Raw genomic sequence first — 19002 nt, 5'->3', positions numbered from 1 at the left:
TAATGGGGTGTGACTATTTAAAATTAGAGAAATGAATTGAGTTGAAATCAAATATTCTTTAAATAATTTCATTTCGTAAAATTTAACTTGTAAGAAAATTTTAATTTTGTTGTATATTTACTATTTTTAATTTTGTATGGCCCTTAATAGGAGGCTTTGAAAAAGACTTCTATTTTTATTTTTATTTTTAATGTGACACAATAACATGACAAAGAATGAAGGCTATTTAATCCAACAAGGCTACATGTACACTGGTGCAACACTACCCCTATGGCACTGAACTCAGTTGTCTTCCTCCATGAGCTCGCCATGGCTTTTCTCATCTTCCTCCTCACCCACTTCTTCATTCAATCCCTCTCCTCAAAAAGCACTAACCGGCTTCCTCCAGGCCCACGAGGGCTTCCACTCATTGGCGCCCTTCCCCTCCTAGGAACCATGCCACATGCTACACTAGCAAAAATGGCTAAAAAATATGGACCCATAATCTACCTCAAAATAGGCACTAGTGGTATGGTGGTTGCCTCAACTCCAGCTTCCGCTCTAGCGTTCCTCAAAGCGCTGGACACCAATTTCTCTAACCGCGCACCCAACGCGGGTGCAACCCACATGGCCTATAGATCCCAGGGCTTGGTTTTTGCCGATTACGGACCTAGGTGGAAGTTGCTTAGGAAATTAGGTAACTTACACATTCTTGGCGTGAAGGCTCTTGAGGGTTGGGCCCCGTTTCGCACGGTTGAGCTTGGCCATGTGTTGAAAGCTATGCACGATTTGAGTTGTCGTGGTGAGGCGGTGGTGGTGGCGGAGATGCTGTCGTTTGCGATGGCAAATATGATAGGGAAAGTGGTGCTCGGCCGGAGATTGTTTGAGAAACAGGGTTTGGAGTCTAATGAGTTTAAGGACATGGTGGTGGAGCTCATGACTAAGGCTGGGTTTTTCAACTATGGAGATTTCGTGCCTTCGTCTGTTGCGTCGTGGCTCGACTTTGGAGGAGTTGAGCTTGGGACGAAGCATATACGTAAGAAGTTTGATGTGTTTTTAACAACGATGATTGAGGAACACAAGGCTGAATCTTATGAGCAGAACAAGGAAAAGCAGGATTTCCTAGATGTTCTTATGGCTGAACAAGAAAATTGCAGGGATGATGAGAGGCTCAGCGTGACCAATATTAAGGCTGTACTCTTGGTATTCTTCTTCAAGGCCCTTCCGTAGTTACATTTTTTGATTTGTCGTGTTTTGTGTTTTTTTTTTCTCCTTCTACATGCACAAAATATTATAATAGAATTACACTAACTCTTTCATACCTGATGACATCCATATATTTAATATGCCATAGTTCATTTGAGAAGATTTTGTTGGATTCTGTGCACCTACAAAATTTTTTTCATTTTTGTTATAGTATCCGAAACAACTCATTAATGATATTTAACTAGGGATTCATGAAGTTTTCCTAATATTTTTATTAAATATCTCATATGTAAGTCTCACAATGTGAGTTTCACACTTATATGAGATATTTAATAAAAATATTGATAAAATATTTGAGATTCCTAAAAATACTCTATTCACTATACATGATAACATAGTTTTAAATCGCGGTATCGAGTAACGTAATAGTATCGATCGTGGAGTATCGGTATCGATAGTATCGACCGGTATGTATTGGGAATCAGGTGTCCCGGTCGTGAAATATTAAAAATTATTAGTAATCCCTCTAAAACTCAATTTTATGTATTTTTTTGACTCTTTTAACCTTAATTTATTACATTTTAATCAAAATTTTGATATGCATGAACACTTTTGACTCATTTTTAACTAAATGATATGTTAAACTTTTAATAAAAAAAATTGATATGAAAATATTTTTTAACTTATTTTTAACAATGAAATACTTCCAAATACACAACCAATCCACCATAAACACAATCACCTTCGTGTACCTGAGAGTATCTCTGTTTTCTTATCCATTTCATTCCTCCGTGCCATATTATAAATATAGCCACGAACATTCCTATTCCCTCTCTCTCTCTCTCTCTCTCTCTATCTCTAAAAGATGCAGAATAGTGGCGTCACGACACAAAAAAACAGAAAATATATATATATATATATAATATGCCATAGTTCTTGTAAAAAGATTTTGTTGGATTCGGTGCACCTACAAAAAAAATTTCATTTTTGTTTTAGCATTCGAAACACCAACTCATTAATGATATTCAATTAGGGATTCCTAATGTTTTACTAATATTTCTATTAAATTTTTTATATGTAAGTCTTACATCATGTAAATCTCACACTCATATAAAATATTTAGTAAAAATGTTAGTAAAACATTTGGGATTCCTAACAATACTCTATTCACTATACATGATAAAAGTATTTTATCATACGGCTACAAATGAGCAAAGTTGGACAGAAATTTTGGGTGTTGATGCCTCTTTGCTAAGAATTAGTCGATCTTAATAATCAAACTTTATTCGAGAAACTCGAACTCTACTTAGTCAACTAAATTATATAAATGAATTGAATTTCAACTTAAACTTGGACTTCAAAAAAAAAAAAAAAAACACTTAAATTAATTTGTTTATTAAATAAAAAAGACAAAATTATGAACAAAATGTAAATTAATGCTTATATTAATATACGCAAACATAAATAATAAAATAAAATAAATACTCAAAATAGATTTAATATATTATTATAAATAAATATTAATTTGTTCTCTTGAGGTTTACTTACCTTATTGAACCGAGCTTGCGTTGATTCGAGCTCAACTCAATTATTAAAGGAGCTTAAAAATTGAGTTCAAGTTTGTCCATTTATAAAACAAACTGAACTTCAACGACTTTTAAATGAGTCGAATCCAAATTGTTTATAAATAGTTTGATTGCTTTGTCGGCTTAATCCTAACTTTATTGATATCAAATTGTTACATTTGTATGCATGTACTTAATTTTCACATTCCATGCTATAAATACAGTTTCATTTCCTTTGCCAGAATTTATTTACTGCAGGCACAGATACATCATCGAGCATTATTGAATGGGCACTAGCGGAGATGTTGAAAAACCCAAAAATCCTAAACCAAGCTCAGGAAGAGATGGATCGAGTTATAGGCCGAAACCAAAGGCTAGAGGAATCCGACATACCCAAACTCCCATACTTACAAGCCATATGCAAGGAAACATTTCGAAAGCACCCCTCAACACCTCTCAATCTTCCTAGAGTCTCGGCCGAAGCTTGTGAAGTGAATGGCTGCTACATTCCGAAGAACACTAGACTTGCTGTGAACATATGGGCAATAGGGCGAGACCCGGATGTGTGGGAAAACCCACTAGATTTTATCCCTGAAAGATTTTTGAGCGGAAAGAATACAAAGATAGATCCGCTTGGAAACCATTTCGAGCTTATACCATTTGGATCTGGAAGGAGGATCTGTGCCGGTGCTAGAATGGGGGTTGTGTTTGTTGAGTACATTTTGGGCACATTGGTGCACTCTTTTGATTGGAAACTAGCTCATGGGGCTGCTGAGCTCAACATGGATGAAGCTTTTGGTCTTGCACTGCAGAAGGCTGTGCCTCTTTCGGCTATGGTGAATCCCCGGCTTCCAGCTAGTTTGTATGTTGCAGCTTAAGGGCCTGTTTAATGCTACAGATCATGAATTCAGATACAAAAAAAATACTTAGAAAAACAGTGTAGGGTTCATACTCATTCTAAATATAAGCTCCAATATAAAATTTGAGTTTGGATGACACACTGTTTTCTTTGTTATTTTTCTGGTGTTTGAATTCTTAATCTGTAGTATTATTGGTTATCAAACTTTTCTTAAAATGTTTTTTTCCTCAAACCTAAGTAATTTTAAATTTATTTTCTAAACTTGTTTTATTTTTCTGAAGTCATGTTTTGAATCATATTTTCTAAACATGGCTTTAAAAAATTTAAAACTGTATGAGTTTACAAAATAAATTTAAAATCACTTTGATTTGAGTCATTGAAGTCGAGTCACAAATAAAGCCCATGGAGAAGTCTGTTATTGGAAATAATTGGAAATTTTTCATGCAAAAAACAATTTGGTATGAAAAAGATCTAGTCCATTGTCAAGTACGTGCCAATATGTGTCTCTTAGCATTCCAATATGTGAGTTGTTAGTTATCTAAGCGTGTATTAATTACAGAATTCGCATAATATCTAGACTATTTCATGTGTATTATAGTCACTCCCTTGTCTTTAAAATATGTATGTTATGTAATGACGCAACATATTAAATGAATATTTTTTGGACAGTGATAGGTAGCTCGAAACCGAGCGGCTCGAAATGGCTCGAATTCAAAAACGGCCTCGTTTTTGAGATGAAGGTGAAGCAGAACCAGAAGCAGGGGAGGGAGGAGGAGAAGGCGAGGAGGAGGAAGGAGGAAGGAGGAGGGACTGGAGGGGGAGGAGAAGGAGGGACTGGAGGGGGCCCAACATTTGGGGCTGGAAGCGGGGGCCGGGGGGCGGAGGCGAGGCAGAGCAGGCGATCGCTGGTGCTGCGACGATCGACGGCAGCGAGGCGACGGCGGTGGCGGTGGCGGTGGCGAGGCAAGCAGCGACGATCCGCTCTCCCTCTTTCTCCTCTATTCTTCCTCATCTCTTCTTCCTTTCTTCTCTCCCTCTTTCTCCTCTGCTTCTTCCTCCTCTCTTCTCTCCCTCTTTCGAGCCAATTCGAGCCATTGGATTCGAGCTACGGCTCATTTCTGATATTTTTTATCGTAATATAAATCAGTTCTTTATATATTTGGGTGATCGTAGCATTCAAGCGAATTATGTTGTTAAATAAAATGACTTAAGTCCACATATTAAATATGGAAAAACTTATGTTGGGGAGGTTCAAGTTAGAGTCGGTGGTGGACGAGATCTGGTCCTATCTTTCCCATCAACAGAGGTCATGAGGGAAAAACTTATGTCTATGAAGAGCTGGCTCAATGAATGGTGCGATTCAGTCCTCGAATGGAAACAGGGGATGTCCTTGGCTCAAGAACGGCATGTTTGGCTTAGTTGCTATGGAGTTCCACTAAATCTTTGGAATTGTTACACTTTCATTAACATTGGCAAGGTGTGGGGTGTTGTGTCTGCTTTAGATGAGGACACTCGTAACTTAAACCATTTTCAATATGGAAAAGTGAAGATTGCGACAAGCTTTATGGAACCCATTAATCAAATCCTCAATTTAGAATGCAAGGGTGTTCTTTACCCAGTTAGGGTGTGTGAGGAGCAAGTCATCTTCATCAAAGACACAAAGTTGTCTGGTCTCAGCAATTCATCTGAAGGGTATTTTGGTGGAAATCGAAATGCTACTCTTGTAAAAGAGGACAATCAGATTGCTGATAGAGGGAGCAAGCATGAGGAAGATGATGACCATGTGGCTATCCTTGATGGCAATGAGGTGGACCCGAGTACTGAGGTGGAACGAATAGCAGCTGTGGAAGCACGTGAGAGCAGTAATGTCATGGTGGAGGATAACCAGCTCAGGGACACTTCGGTGGTGGCTGAATCAGGTCTGCAAATAGGTATGTCAGAAGATATCGGCTACACATGCCAAGATAGCTCTGCAAGACTGCTGGTGAGTCCCAAGGTGAGAGTCGTTGATGGCGGTGGGAGTTTCGAAGGTGAAATTCAAATTCAAACTTCTGGAGTGATCAAAACCTTGTGTGGGACTGAAATTATGGGCCGAGGGATTAATTTAGTAGTGGATCTGAAATCAACAAATGAGTCTAATGGATCTGGTGTGGGCTTAGTTTTGGACCATTCGGTTGTCGGCCCAAGTAAGCTAGCTCCTCTCAATGTTGGGTTGGCCCCTTTGGATGTATGCAACCTAAGTTTACCTTTTGCTCCGATCCTCCAAAGTGATGGGGTTCTGGGTCATCTTCATCCCCGGCATATAGGGGAGTTGAGTGTCACTAGCTTACCCCCAAATAGTTTCACTCCTTTAAGCTTACAGAGGAAAGCAGCAAGCAAAAAGCTTCGGCAGATGAAAAGTTTACAGTTTGGACCTTCTAGATTCGGGAAATCAACATTGAACCTGCGAAAGGGAGCTGTCTTCAGATCAGCAGCAGCTGCCACTTCACTCTCCATGGCAAGTAAATCCAGTAGAGGGAGGATTGATCTGTCTGAGGCGGAAGCAACTTTGGAATTGGGTAAATCTCTCGGCATTGATTTTGAAGGCAAAGATGAGGAGGTTATTAGCAAACTGCTGTAGTTAGAAGCCAATGACTTGGAGAAAGTTAGAACACGGGTTGGGGATGCCAACTAGGCTACTGCTGTCAGGGGACCATTAGTGTATAATTTGTTTATATGAAGATTCAATCTGGAAAGTATAGTGGATGTTTGCTGTGATGCTGGTATGCTTTGCTGAGTTTGAGTGTCTGGGTGGCAGATTTTCTGTGGTGGTTGAGTGTCTGTTATGCTGGTCTGCTGGCCTACTGGCTGTATGGGTTTAATGTTGATGTGTTGGATGGTTGAATGGGTTGTAGTGCAGGTCTTCTGGCTGTCCAGGCTGAAGGCAAGATGGTCTGCTAGTTGTATGGACTTTAATGCTGGGTTCTGGTTGTACGGGCCGTATTGCAAGTATCCTGGTTGTCCGGGCTGAAGGCAAGGTGGTCTGCTAGTTGATTGGGCTGTAAAGTGCTGTTTTGCTGGCTGTAGGTGGCCTTATGGTGAAGTTGTTTGGCTGGGTGTGCTGTTTTTTAGTTGTTTTCTTTCTGGTTTTTGTGTTTTTTTTTCTTCTGTTTCTTTTGTTCTCTTTTTGTTGGTTTCTTACCAACTGGCGCTTGGAGCTTTGCGTTAGCTCCAAGCTCCTCTTTATTGATGTAGTCTATCTTTTTTGGTTGCTTTCATCAATAAAGATTTTCTTTGCCGATCAAAAAAAAAAAAAAAAAAAAGTCCACAAATTACAAAGGATTTATGTGGTCATTTTCAAATGTTAAGATGGTAAATCATACATAACTCAAATCATAGGAAGTAAAGTGAAATTTTTCCTTTATACAGTAACACTTTAGTATTCACTTTTTGATGAAATTATTTTGATACAATTGTCAAATCGATTTATTTTTTGTATGAATGATCTTTTTTTTTTTTTTTTGAAACAGCAAAAAGAAACCTTGATTGATGATCAAACCAGACAAGATGAGATTACATCAAAAAAAAGGAGAGCAAGGGGTTTGGAGAGGAACCAAACCCAAACAGGAAAAGAAAAAACAAAGAAGATAACAAGTAGAACAAGGACCTGCACACAGCTCCTCACACACCATCAGAACACTTCCAGGGGCAGTAGCAAGAGATTCAGCAGGCCATGACAGATGCAGATGCATACCCACATCTTAAAACCAAGAGCAGAACACAGGCAGATGCAGACCAACAACCACCAGAACCAACCCCATCCTGACATTGTATTGAGAAGAACCTGAAGCTCAAGACAGCAGCCCAGAACAACATATGAATAGGCCTCAAGGTTGCCTGAAATTTACTCCCAAAGCAGTAGGTGATATGAATGATCTAGACAGAGGAATCTAAAGTATCAACAGGAATGATCATTAAAATATTACCCATGGTTAGCCCACTTGCCCAGATTGTATGGTTTAGTACTCTTTGAAAGACTATAGACAAGTTTCCTTCAAAATAAAATTTAAAAAATAAAAAATAAATAAATAAATTGGCACATTTTCACTTTTTTTTTTTTTTTTTGTCTTCAATAAAATTTTCAAATATTTTGATAAATATTTTATGTTTTAGGTACATCTAAATTATATGCATTTTATAAATAAATAAAAAAAGTACTATTAATTAAAAAAATATATAAAAAAAATTTAACAGCAATTTTAAAAATTAAATCGAATAGACTAATAACTTTTTAATATATTTGTCTACATACATTTTTTTTTATTTGGATTATAAAAATAAAAGTTTATTTCATTTGGGGAAAAAAAACATATAAGATTCTAATACATACTGTGGGGATATATTTTCTAAGTACCAACACGTGGCAAGGTGACGCCGACGTGTCAGTCGAGGTGCCACGTGTCCTGGTCGTAACGCCGAGGTGATCTCGACAAAGCCGAGGTTATCTCCGAAGATATCGAAATCCGAGATAAAGCGAATAAAGGACAAGAGTCCTAAGACGAAGAGGGGACTTAACCAAGATAAGGATAAAGCTCTTAGGGAGTTTATCTTTATCTCTTAAAGAGTCCAAAGTAAGCACTAAATTGGAGTTCATAGAAGTCATACTTCTAGTAGGACTTGGATTGAGTATATTATAAAAGAGAGGCACCCCCATGGGTCGAAGGTATGCAATTTATGTTTTGAGTATTAAGTTTTGCACTTGATTATCTTTGAGAGATATATTAACTTGATCGTCGGAGTGCCCCCGGGTGGAAGAACCACTGCCGGAGCCTTTTCTTTCTGTTTCAGGTTGCTGAAGCCATCTATTTTGCATGTGCTCTCCAGTTGATCACTAAACAGGCAGTGTGGTCAGATTTTCACCCACACAATTTGGCGCCGTCTGTGGGAATCGAAGGAAGAATAGATGGCCAGTAACGGACAGCAGGAAAATATTGGGGATGACGCTCCTACTGGGAGTGGCAGACCAATTGACCTTGACATTGAAGGAGACAACCACAATACAGAAGCCCGTGACCAGGGTCATAGAGAGAAAGACGTCATCCAGGAAGGCGACACGTCAAAAGGGACAGACCAAGGAAAGTACTACAATGAAGATAACCTCCAGGTATGGAGGGACAGATGCCTAAGGAGGGATGAGGAAGTAAAAGAATTGGCAAACAAGTTGGCAGACTTCAGTCAGTCGTCAACTTCATGATGCAGAATAATGTTATGCAGCCACCATACCCGCTGCAAGATACGCCGATGCCAGCAACCAACGCCCAGAAGGGCGGAAGAAAAACAATCCCCGACGTCCCTCAGCATACCAGGAGCGGAAGGCATTCTCACCGGCCATCCAGAGAAGTCGGGCGAGAAGAACCGAGACAAGAAGAGTCCCGAAGGACGCACCACACGAAGAATCCAGAGCCCAAAGAACATCGGCATGTTCAAAGGCAAGCACTCTGCTTTGACACAACCCATGGAGAAAGATCCAAACGGGCCCACCACGAGGACGAAAGCAGTGTACCAAAAAGACTAAAATCCATAGACAGCCGAGCTCCAGGGAGGAGTAAAGAAGACCTGAGGGACTACCTAAAAAGGAGGAAGCAGAATGTTGAAGCCGAGGTAAACTTCCCAGTAAAACCGAAGACAGCCTTCTCGGTGGAACTGGACAAATTCGAACCACCAAAGAGATTCAGTATGCCGAGGTTTCAAATTTATGATGGCAAGTCAGACCCAAACTTTCATGTTGGACTATATCTGAATTCAATGGCGTTATATAGTGGGAACGAGCTGTTGCTCTGCAAAGTATTCCCCTCATCCTTTGGGGAAATTGCATCTGATTGGTTCCATAAATTACCAAAGGAAAGCATAAAGACATGGGAAGGCCTGGCCGAGATGTTTGTGGCCAGGTTCGTGACCAACAAGCTGCAACCCCTGAGGGTTGATGCTTTGATGGCTCTAAGAATCACCAAGGAAGAAGGCCTTAGGGCCTATGCGAAGAGGTACTACGAGGTGTTCAACCGAATACCCGAATGCAACCAAGATGTAGCGGTCGTGTCTTTCAAAAATGGCCTGAAAGATGACTGCCCGCTACGGAAGTCTTTGGCAAAAACATTGCCAAAAAGCATGGAAGAACTCATGGCAAGAATCGAGAAGTATGCTAGAGCCGAAGAAGATACATCGGGAAACAAAGAGATAAAACAAGAAAAGGGAAACGACTCGCCGAAGCGAAGCCGAGGCAACAATGGGCCGACCAAACAAGAAACAGAGTTGAGAAATAAACAGGCGGTAACAACGGTATTCCGGATCCCAATCCATAAAGTCTTAGATCAGATTCGAAATCAACCTTATTTCAGGGCTCCGGCAAGAGCATCAGGGGAATTCATGGGAAGGAACGTTGGTAGACGTTGTGCCTACCACAATGAAGAAGGGCACCCAACTCAAGGTTGCAGAGCCTTGAAAGCACACTTGGAGGACCTGGTAAGACAAGGCCTTCTGAGGGACCTGGTCGATGAGGCCAGGACAAGGGAAGAACAGGCAAGGTTGCCTCAAGCACCAGCAGCACCGCCTCCCCCAGCACAACTACCACAAGCAGGAGGACCGAGGGTAGTTAATGTGATCCACTCAAGGGTCAACGAAAACGAAGTCAGAGGAGAGACCCAGAGGGTAAGACATTTACAGCATATCTACCAAGTTGAGGAGAAGAGACATCGGCCAGAAGAATGCCAAGGGCTAATGATAGCCTTTACTGAAGCCGACCTAGAATTGGTCCAACATCCGCATAATGATGCCTTGGTAGTATCCCTCCAGGTTGGGGAGTGCCATATGAAACGCATCCTAATAGATCAAGGCAGCTCCTGTGACATCATGTATGTCAGATGTTACAAGGAGCTGGGCCTTCACCCTGATGACTTAGAACAATCCAGCGGCCCGATGGTCGGCTTTAATGGAACGCCGACATGGCCACTGAGCGCAACAAGCTTGGAGGTACAAGCCGGCACTAAGAAGATCCAGACGGAATTTCTGGTAATTGACACGCCCTCACCATACAACATCATCTTGGGAAGGCCGTGGTTGCATGCAATGGGGGCAGTTCCCTCAACGTTGCATCAACTACTGCGGTTCCCAACAGAGCATGGGATTGAAGAAGTCAGAGGGGATCAACTACAAGCAAAAAATTGCTCCATGACAGCAATGAAATCCACCTGTAGTATACGGGAGCCAAGGAAAAAAGAAGTTGAAGATGAGGACATGGAGGTCTTAGAAGACGTCGGGAAGGAACCAGCCGAAAAGAGCGAAGAGGCGCTAAAAAAAGTTTTCGTCCAAGAGGACGACGAAGAGCGTTTCTTTCTTCTCGGCTCAGGCTTAGCTAGAAAAGAAGAGAAAGAACTGGAAGATTTTTTAAGGGCAAACATAGAGGTGTTCTCCTGGACACCTTATGAAATGCCAGGCATTGACCCTGAGGTCACTTGCCACAAACTGAATGTCGACAGATCGACAAAACCTGTGATTCAACGAGCCAGAAGACCGACGTTGATGCACGTCGAAGCAGTAGAAGAAGAGGTAGACAGACTCCTGGAGGCCAGGGCCATCCGAGAAGTTCAGTACCCAACATGGCTGTCCAACACAGTAGTAGTAAAAATGAAGAATAGCAAATGGAGGGTTTGTGTAGACTTTACCAGCCTCAACAAAGCTTGCCCCAAATACAGCTTTCCTCTGCCCAAAATCGACCAACTAGTAGACGCCACTTCAGGACATGAAAGGATGAGTTTTTTGGATGCATACAGAGGGTACCACCAGATTGCCATGTACCCTCCAAACGAGGAGAAGACCGCGTTCATCACCCCTAAAGGCCTGTACTGCTACAAGGTAATGCCTTTTGGGTTGAAAAACGCAGGAGCAACCTATCAGAGGTTAGTAACAAAGATGTTTAAGCACCTGATTGGCAAAACAGTAGAAGTCTACATCGACGACATGGTCGTAAAGACCAAGGAATCAAAGGGTCATCTTGCCGACCTAAAAGAGGTCTTTGACATACTCAAAAGATATTGGCTCCGACTCAACGCCTCAAAGTGCGCCTTTGGAGTTGGATCAGGTAAATTTTTAGGATATCTGGTAACGAGAAAGGGAATTGAGGCCAGCCCAGACCAAATCAAGGCCATCCTGGACTTACAGAGCCCGACATCGGCAAAGCAAGTTCAAGTGCTTACTGGAAGGGCCACAGCCCTAAACAGATTCATCAGCAGAAGCTCAGATAAGTGCAGACCCTTCTTCAACCTGGTGAAAAAAGCCACGGACTTCCTATGGACAGAAGAATGTGAAGCCGCCTTAACCGACCTAAAAAAGTACTTGACCACAACTCCGGTTCTTTCCAACCCAGTACCAGGGAAGGAACTGTTTTTGTACTTAGCAGTCTCAGAACACGCAGTCAGTGCAGTGCTAATCCGAGAGGAAAAAGGAGAACAAAAGGCTGTTTATTATGTAAGTAAAACTTTGGCCGACGCAGAAACAAGATACCTACCACTGGAAAAATTAATGCTAGCCTTAGTAATGGCTTCAAAGAAATTGAGCCATTACTTTCAGGCACACAAGATTGTGGTCCTAACAGAGCACCCACTGAAGTCCTTGTTGCAACAAGGAGACTTAACAGGAAGGATAGCAAAATGGGCAGTAACCCTGGGCCAGTTTGACCTGGAGTTTAGGCCGAGAACAGCAATAAAGGGCCAAGTTTTGGCCGACTTCGTCACAGAACTCACACCTGAAGCCATCGCACATCGGGCTCCGTCGAGCCAAGATGAGCATTGTCCCAACAAGCAAAAAGAATCCCAGCCAAAGACAAAAAAGCAAGAAAAAGAGAAGCTCAGACCCTGCAGCATCTACATCGGCGATTCATTCAGACTATTCGTCGATGGAAACCGCCAGGGAGCAGGGGCAGGAGTACTGCTGATATCTCCAGATGGAGAAATAGTAGAACAGTCCATCCGTTTGGGGTTCAAAGCCTCCAACAATGAAGCAGAATATGAAGCATTAATTGCAGGGCTAAAGCTGGCAGCAGTAGCAGAGGCAGACGAGGTAATTGTTTTTTGTGATTCACAACTCGTTGTTAACCAGTCAACAGGAGAATTCGCAGCCAGAGACGAAAGAATGTCGGCATATGCAAAGGAAGTCATCAGACTAACAGCCCTATTTCAGAACAGCAGATTACTCCAAGTTAGCCGAGATGACAACACCCACGCCGACGTGTTGGCTAACCTGGCCAGTTCAATTCAAACTGGAAGAACAAGGACAATTATGATCGACTACATGTCGGCCCCGAGCATAGATAAACAGAGCGCCGAACAAGAAGCAATGTGCGTAGACTTGGGACCAAGCTGGATAGATGCAATCATTGCATTCCTAAAAGAGGGGAAGCTACCAGAAAACCATAAGGAAGCACATAAAATCAGACTGAAGTCGGCCAGATTCAGTCTAACAGCAGAAGGCCATCTCTACAGAAGGTCCTTCACTGGGCCGCTTTTAAGGTGCGTACACCCTTTGCAGGTTGAAGATTTTCTTTACGAAATTCATGAAGGAATTTGTGGAAGCCATGCTGGGGGCAGATCATTAGCCCACAGGGCCATTACCCAGGGGTATTAGTGGCCCTACATGTAAAAGGATGCCGAAGCCTATGTGAAGAAGTGTGAACAATGCCAAAGGTTTGCACCTTTGATACATCAGCCAACTGCTGACCTGAACCCAATATCCAGCCCTTGGCCGTTTGCCCAATGGGGCATGGATCTGGTTGGACAACTTCCCCAGGCAACTGGATAGAGAAAATACTTGCTAGTAACAACAGACTACTTTACAAAATGGATAGAGGCAGAACCTCTTGCCAAAATCCGAGATGTGGACGTCAAGAATTTTATATGGAGAAACATTTATCACCAGATTTGGGATTCCAAGAGCGATAATTGCCGACAACGGAACACAGTTTGACAGCAAACTCATCAAGAACTTTTGTGCAAAATTCAAAATCAAGAATTATTTCTCAACACCAAGTTTTCCTCAAAGCAATGGGCAAGCAGAGGCATCCAACAAAGTAATACTGGATGGAATAAAGAAGAGGCTGCAGGCAGCAAAAGGAAAGTGGGTAAACGAGTTGCCCAACGTACTTTGGGCATATCGGACTACGCCGAGAAGATCAACAGGAGAATCCCCCTTTGCCATGGCTTATGGCACAGAAGCAGTCATCCCATTGGAGATTGGCATCCCAAGGATCAGAACCCAGGGAGTAGAGAATGGCACCAATGACGTACTCTTAGCCCGCGATCTGGATTTGTTGGAAGAACGAAGAGAGAAAGCTGCAATTCAGCTTGCAGTATACCAGCAACAGCTTGCCAGAGCTTACAACAAGAAGGTCAATCCAAGAGATTTTCAAGTCGGCGACCTAGTCCTGAGAAAAGTCGTCGGGAACAAGAAGGATCCCAGGGAAGGCAAGCTTGGCCCAAACTGGGAAGGACCCTACAGAATCACTTTAGTATTAGGCAATGGAGCTTATCGGCTTGAGGACAATGAGGGCAAAGCATTGCCCAGACCTTGGAATACTTGTAATTTGAAATTTTTCTATCATTAGATGTACATCATATTCTGGCCGATATCATCAATAAAGTCTTTTCAGAATTCTTTCAACACATATGATTGAGAAAGTTATGCATTGATATTTATTGAAGACATAATTAATATGAACCCAAGTCAAACTCAGGTTCACATTGGGGACAAAGAAAAGGCAGAGATTATTCCTTAACACTTGTTGAAATTTTTAACAATTTACAAGTTGAAATTAAGCCGAAATTATTTCTTAATTCACTTGTTGAAATTTGTAGCAATTTACAAGTTGGAATTAAGCTGATTCCTTATCTTCACTTGTTGAAATTTGTAGCAATTTACAAGTTGAAGTTAAGCCAAGATTATTCCTTAATTCACTTGTTGAAATTTGTAGCAATTTACAAGTTGGAATTAAGCTGATTCCTTATCTTCACTTGTTGAAATTTGTAGCAATTTACAAGATGAAGTTAAGCCGAGATTATTCCTTAATTCACTTGTTGAAATTTGTAGCAATTTACAAGTTGGAATTAAGCTGATTCCTTATCTTCACTTGTTGAAATTTGTAGCAATTTACAAGTTAAAGTTAAGCCGAGATTATTCCTTAATTCACTTGTTGAAATTTGTAGCAATTTACAAGTTGGAATTAAGCTGATTCCTTATCTTCACTTGTTGAAATTTGTAACAATTTACAAGTTGAAGTTAAGCCGAGATTATTCCTTAATTCACTTGTTGAAATTTGTAGCAATTTACAAGTTGGAATTAAGCTGATTCCTTATCTTCACTTGTTAAAATTTGTAGCAATTTACAAGTTGAAGTTAAGCCGAGATTATTCCTTAATTCACTTGTTGAAATTTGTAGCAATTTACAAGTTGGAATTAAGCCGATTCCTTATCTTCACTTGTTGAAATGTGTAACAATTTACAAGTTAAAGTTAAGTTGAGGTTATTGCTTAAGTTCTCATAGCAATATATGGGTTGCTTAAACCTAAGGAAGATGCTTAACACTTGTTGAAATTTGTAACAATTTACAAGTTTATGTTAAGCCGACATATGATCACCCGCTGAGGTATACAGAAATTTACAGGTTGGAGTAAAGGCTAAGTATATTGTTTACTACTTGTTGAAATTCGTAGCAATTTACAAGTATGATAGACCGAGATCACTGTTTAATACTTATTGAAACTTGAGAAGAAACTTGCAAAGTTTACATTAAGTAATATATGTTCATACTTGTTAAAATTTATGAAAAGTTTGCAGGTCAGTATCTTGCCGAAGTAAAAGTTTTATTGTTATACCCGAGGTATATAACTCCGAGAAGATTACACAAAGGAAGCAAAATGAAAAAGCATGCAAAAATTTCTAAGTATAGAACCATGACAGAAGCAATCAACAGAACATCACAAGATTAAAAACATCTGTAAAAAGAACAGTTGCAGTTACATATTGAAAAGGCTACGTCGGCCATAAGAAAGAGTTTTACATTGTCTAGAAATTAAAAGAAAGTACAAAGTACAAAGTGCAGAAAAAGAAGAAAAAAGTACAAAAGACGTTATCAAGACTCTTCAGTACTAGCAGCTGCAGGGATTGGAACCTCGGACGATTCTGGAAGAACCTCCTCGGCCACTTTTTCCGCTTGTATCTCGGCATCAATCTCTGCTAATGTTTTCTCAACACTTCTTTCTACCAAGAGAAGATTGGACGATAGCTGCTCAACAACAATTTCCTTGGCTGCCTCCTCAACCTCATCACCTTCCTCATCCAAGGTTAAGTCCGTAACTTGCTCAGGTGGTGGAAGGGACTTGGCTTCGACGGCATCCTTGGGTTTTCTCACCAAGGCTTCTTCATTGATCTGCTTATCTTCATCCTCGGCATCAGCCTCAGACTCTGATTCGCCTTCAGGTGGAGGTGGAGGAAATGGTAAAGGAATAGCGTCGGCCTGGCGCAATGGCGAGTCAGTAGGAAGATCAAGCTTCTTTATCAGGGACATCCAACCAAGAGAAAATCCCCTGTTGCATGCCTGCCTGACTTGAAGTTTATAATCCTCTGCAATGTCGGCCATACCCTGGGCATAGGCCTTTTCGTCGGCCTCTTTGACTTCGGCCTCTTTGGTGGCCAGAGCTTGCTGGAGTTCTTTCTCCGCTTGGGCCTTCTTAACCTCGGCCTCTCTTTTCTCAGCCTCAGCAACTTTTTTAACGGCCTCAGCGGATTCGGCCTTCTCAAGAGCTAAAGTTTGGGCCTTAGTAGCCGCCTCGGCCTGATCTTCCAATTTTTTCATCCTTGATTCAAGAGATTTGATCTCCTTCTTCATGGAAGATGCTTCCCTCTTCATATCAACCAATCTTTGCTGGTTTTCAAAAGATTGCATTGAAAATGAATGGGCGTGCTGAATGGCCTAGGGAAAAACAGAAGTGTTAGAAAATATTCTCAGTAAGAAACAGAAGGAAAAATCGCAAAAACAAACAGGAACACTTACTTGAACGGAGTGTTGGAGCATGAGAGCGTAATTCTCATACTCGCTAAGCTTAGCATTTCGCTCCAAATCATTCGGAAGGAGAAGAGCAGTGCTGAGGGCGACACCAACGTTAATATCGTCGGCACTTTCACTAGCCATAATAGGCCTATCCTCCAGGGTTAGATCAGGGGCCCATGGAACGTCGGACTTCTTGGACGCCGAGGTCGTCGCAGACGATGACCTTGGCCTCTTTGATTGTGTGGACCCCGAGGGTTGGGCTCCAGCAGACCTCTTGGTGGAAGCAGAGGTTGATTTTTTGCTTTCTGCCAGCTGGGAGATAGGCAAAGCATCCTCAACCTCGGCGTCAGTAGCCTTGGGCTTGGGCTGAGCCTTTTTTACTCTCTTTGGCTTTGGTGGGAGCATCGCGTGCGATGGTTCAGCATCAGCGTCGGTTGGAAGGTCGGCAAGAAGATCTTGAACGACAAGCCTTGGACGAACCATCTCGGCGGTCTTTACAAGTCTTCGTCGACGCTTACGTTCTGGAATAGGTATTAAGTAGGGGGCCGAAGTGGATGGAAGATCGGCTGGGTCAGAGGTGGATCCTTGATCTGTTCGGGATGAAGACGCAGTTACAGTTGTGGCAGTAGGAGGGGAAAGACTCTTTTTCTTCCTTTTCGGGACGTCGGGTAGAGTGGATTTATATGTTGGAATGAAGTTCAGCAACAGGGGAGCCTTGCGCTTATGGATTGGAAGACCAAGAAGCTTCTTTAAATCTGGTCCAGGGAAGAAGGATTGACGGAAGTTCTTTGGTGGTTGATGAAGATCTGCAGGACAAGCAAACAGACATTAGAAACAGACAAATTTTAAAGACTTAAATAAAAACAACTAAGCATTGGCACTGGGCTCTTACCCTTGCCCTCTGTAATTGTTCGAGGAAGAGGGTAGAGGTGGACATCTTCATCTGGGCCAAATTCCCAATTTCTCGAAGCAATAAGAAAGTCATCCCCAGCCCCCTTGTTGGAGTCTGAGAGGTCGGCTACAATTTTGAACTCAGTAGACCTCGGCTTAAGGTAATAAACAAAGCCCCTATCTTTCAGGTTAAGGGGGCACATTGTATAACAGTACTGAAGGTCGGCCAGGGTGATCCTAAGATTCTCCTGCCTAGCTAAAGCTATAATACCGTTAATCACCCTGTACGAGTTGATAGTAAGTTGCATGGGGTTCAGCCTGTAGAAATGAAGAACTTCGCGAAACAAGGGATCAAGTGGAAGCCGAAGTCCACATTCGGTGAAAGCTACTATAAGAAAGGGCATCGTATGGTCTGTGGGCATAATGGTATCGTTATCCCCAGCTAGCTTAAGATGAACATCGGCTGGGATAGAGAATTCCTGCCTAAAGTATTCGAGTTTTGTTGGGGTATTTACCCTATGCCTCCACATACCCATTATGTCGGTCTAAACAAAAAGGAGTGTGTTTCAGAAGATGGGCGTTTTAGAAGGATTGCAAAAACCTCGCCAAAGGCCTAGAAAAGGACTGATAAGGCTTGTTTCGGTTTTTCCTAAAATTTGAAGGTTCTACGCACAAATCCCAAGCCTAAGAACTATAAAGATCAAGATCACAGATCTGGGACAGATACAAAAAAGAGAAAACAAAGACGAAGTTTCAGATTCAAGAACAAAGATGGACTATCAGAAACACGAAGAATACAAAGGGATAAAGGTCAAGAATTATGGCAAGAAAAATGTTGAAACAGTGCAAATGTTCAAAATATGGGAGAAATCGAGCAACAAAGCAGTAATGGTAAAAGCACATAAAGAGAATTAAGAATGAAAGGAATGAATCTTACCGGAACAAATGAAGCCGGGGCAATAGTCGCCGAGCTCAGAAATCGGTTGTGACGGCAGAGAAAGCTTCGCAAAGAAAGAAGATTAAAGATAGTTGCAGAAGAGAGATTGAAGCAATGGCAGATTCGAAGAAAAAAAGGCTTTCGGAGAGAGAATGAGCAAAAAATCAAAATGAAAAAATGAAGAAAGAAAGGGGCAAAGAAAAGTTTTTGTCAAAAACTTAAAACGGCGGCAAAACAGGGCATTTATTGCGCCTGGAGCACCGGATACGTCAGACGGCGCAGACGGGTGAAAAGACAGCCTTAAGGCGCGTCGCAGGAACGGGCCAATAAAAACAGAACGCGTGAAAGGAACGGTTAGATATGCATGACAGCTCATGCGCGTGGAAGAGTACGTTCAAAACCTTGTTCTCCGAAGAGAACACATCGGCTGGAAGCGGATTATCTCGGCTAAACAGTTTCTTGGCCACAATGCAGAAAGAAATATCAATATAGGT

At 41.7% G+C, this 19002-nt stretch overlaps 1 protein-coding gene across 1 annotated transcript; it reads left to right on the top strand.

Annotated features, from left to right (window-relative positions):
• Positions 1 to 270: 270 nt before the first annotated feature.
• Positions 271 to 3990, top strand: LOC145814349 (flavonoid 3',5'-hydroxylase 2-like). The gene is made up of 2 exons (XM_082911025.1): positions 271 to 1182; positions 2993 to 3990. The coding sequence occupies exons 1-2, from the start codon at positions 271 to 273 to the stop codon at positions 3626 to 3628; spliced, it is 1548 nt and encodes a 515-aa protein (XP_082767151.1). The 3' UTR covers positions 3629 to 3990.
• Positions 3991 to 19002: the final 15012 nt, after the last annotated feature.

This window comes from Camellia sinensis, unplaced genomic scaffold (genome assembly GCF_055761805.1).
Source record: "Camellia sinensis isolate YWXY unplaced genomic scaffold, ASM5576180v1 Unanchor1, whole genome shotgun sequence".
Taxonomy (NCBI): Eukaryota; Viridiplantae; Streptophyta; class Magnoliopsida; order Ericales; family Theaceae; genus Camellia; species Camellia sinensis.
Note: the sequence above shows the minus strand (reverse complement) of the source record. Positions and strands in the feature narration are given on the sequence as shown.

Coding starts and splice junctions, on each gene's coding strand:
- LOC145814349 (XM_082911025.1), top strand. CDS start 271: ATGGCACTGAACTCAGTTGTCTTCCTCCATGAGCTCGCCATGGCTTTT. Junction 1,183..2,992: donor ATATTAAGGCTGTACTCTTG/GTATTCTTCTTC, acceptor TTCCTTTGCCAG/AATTTATTTACTGCAGGCAC.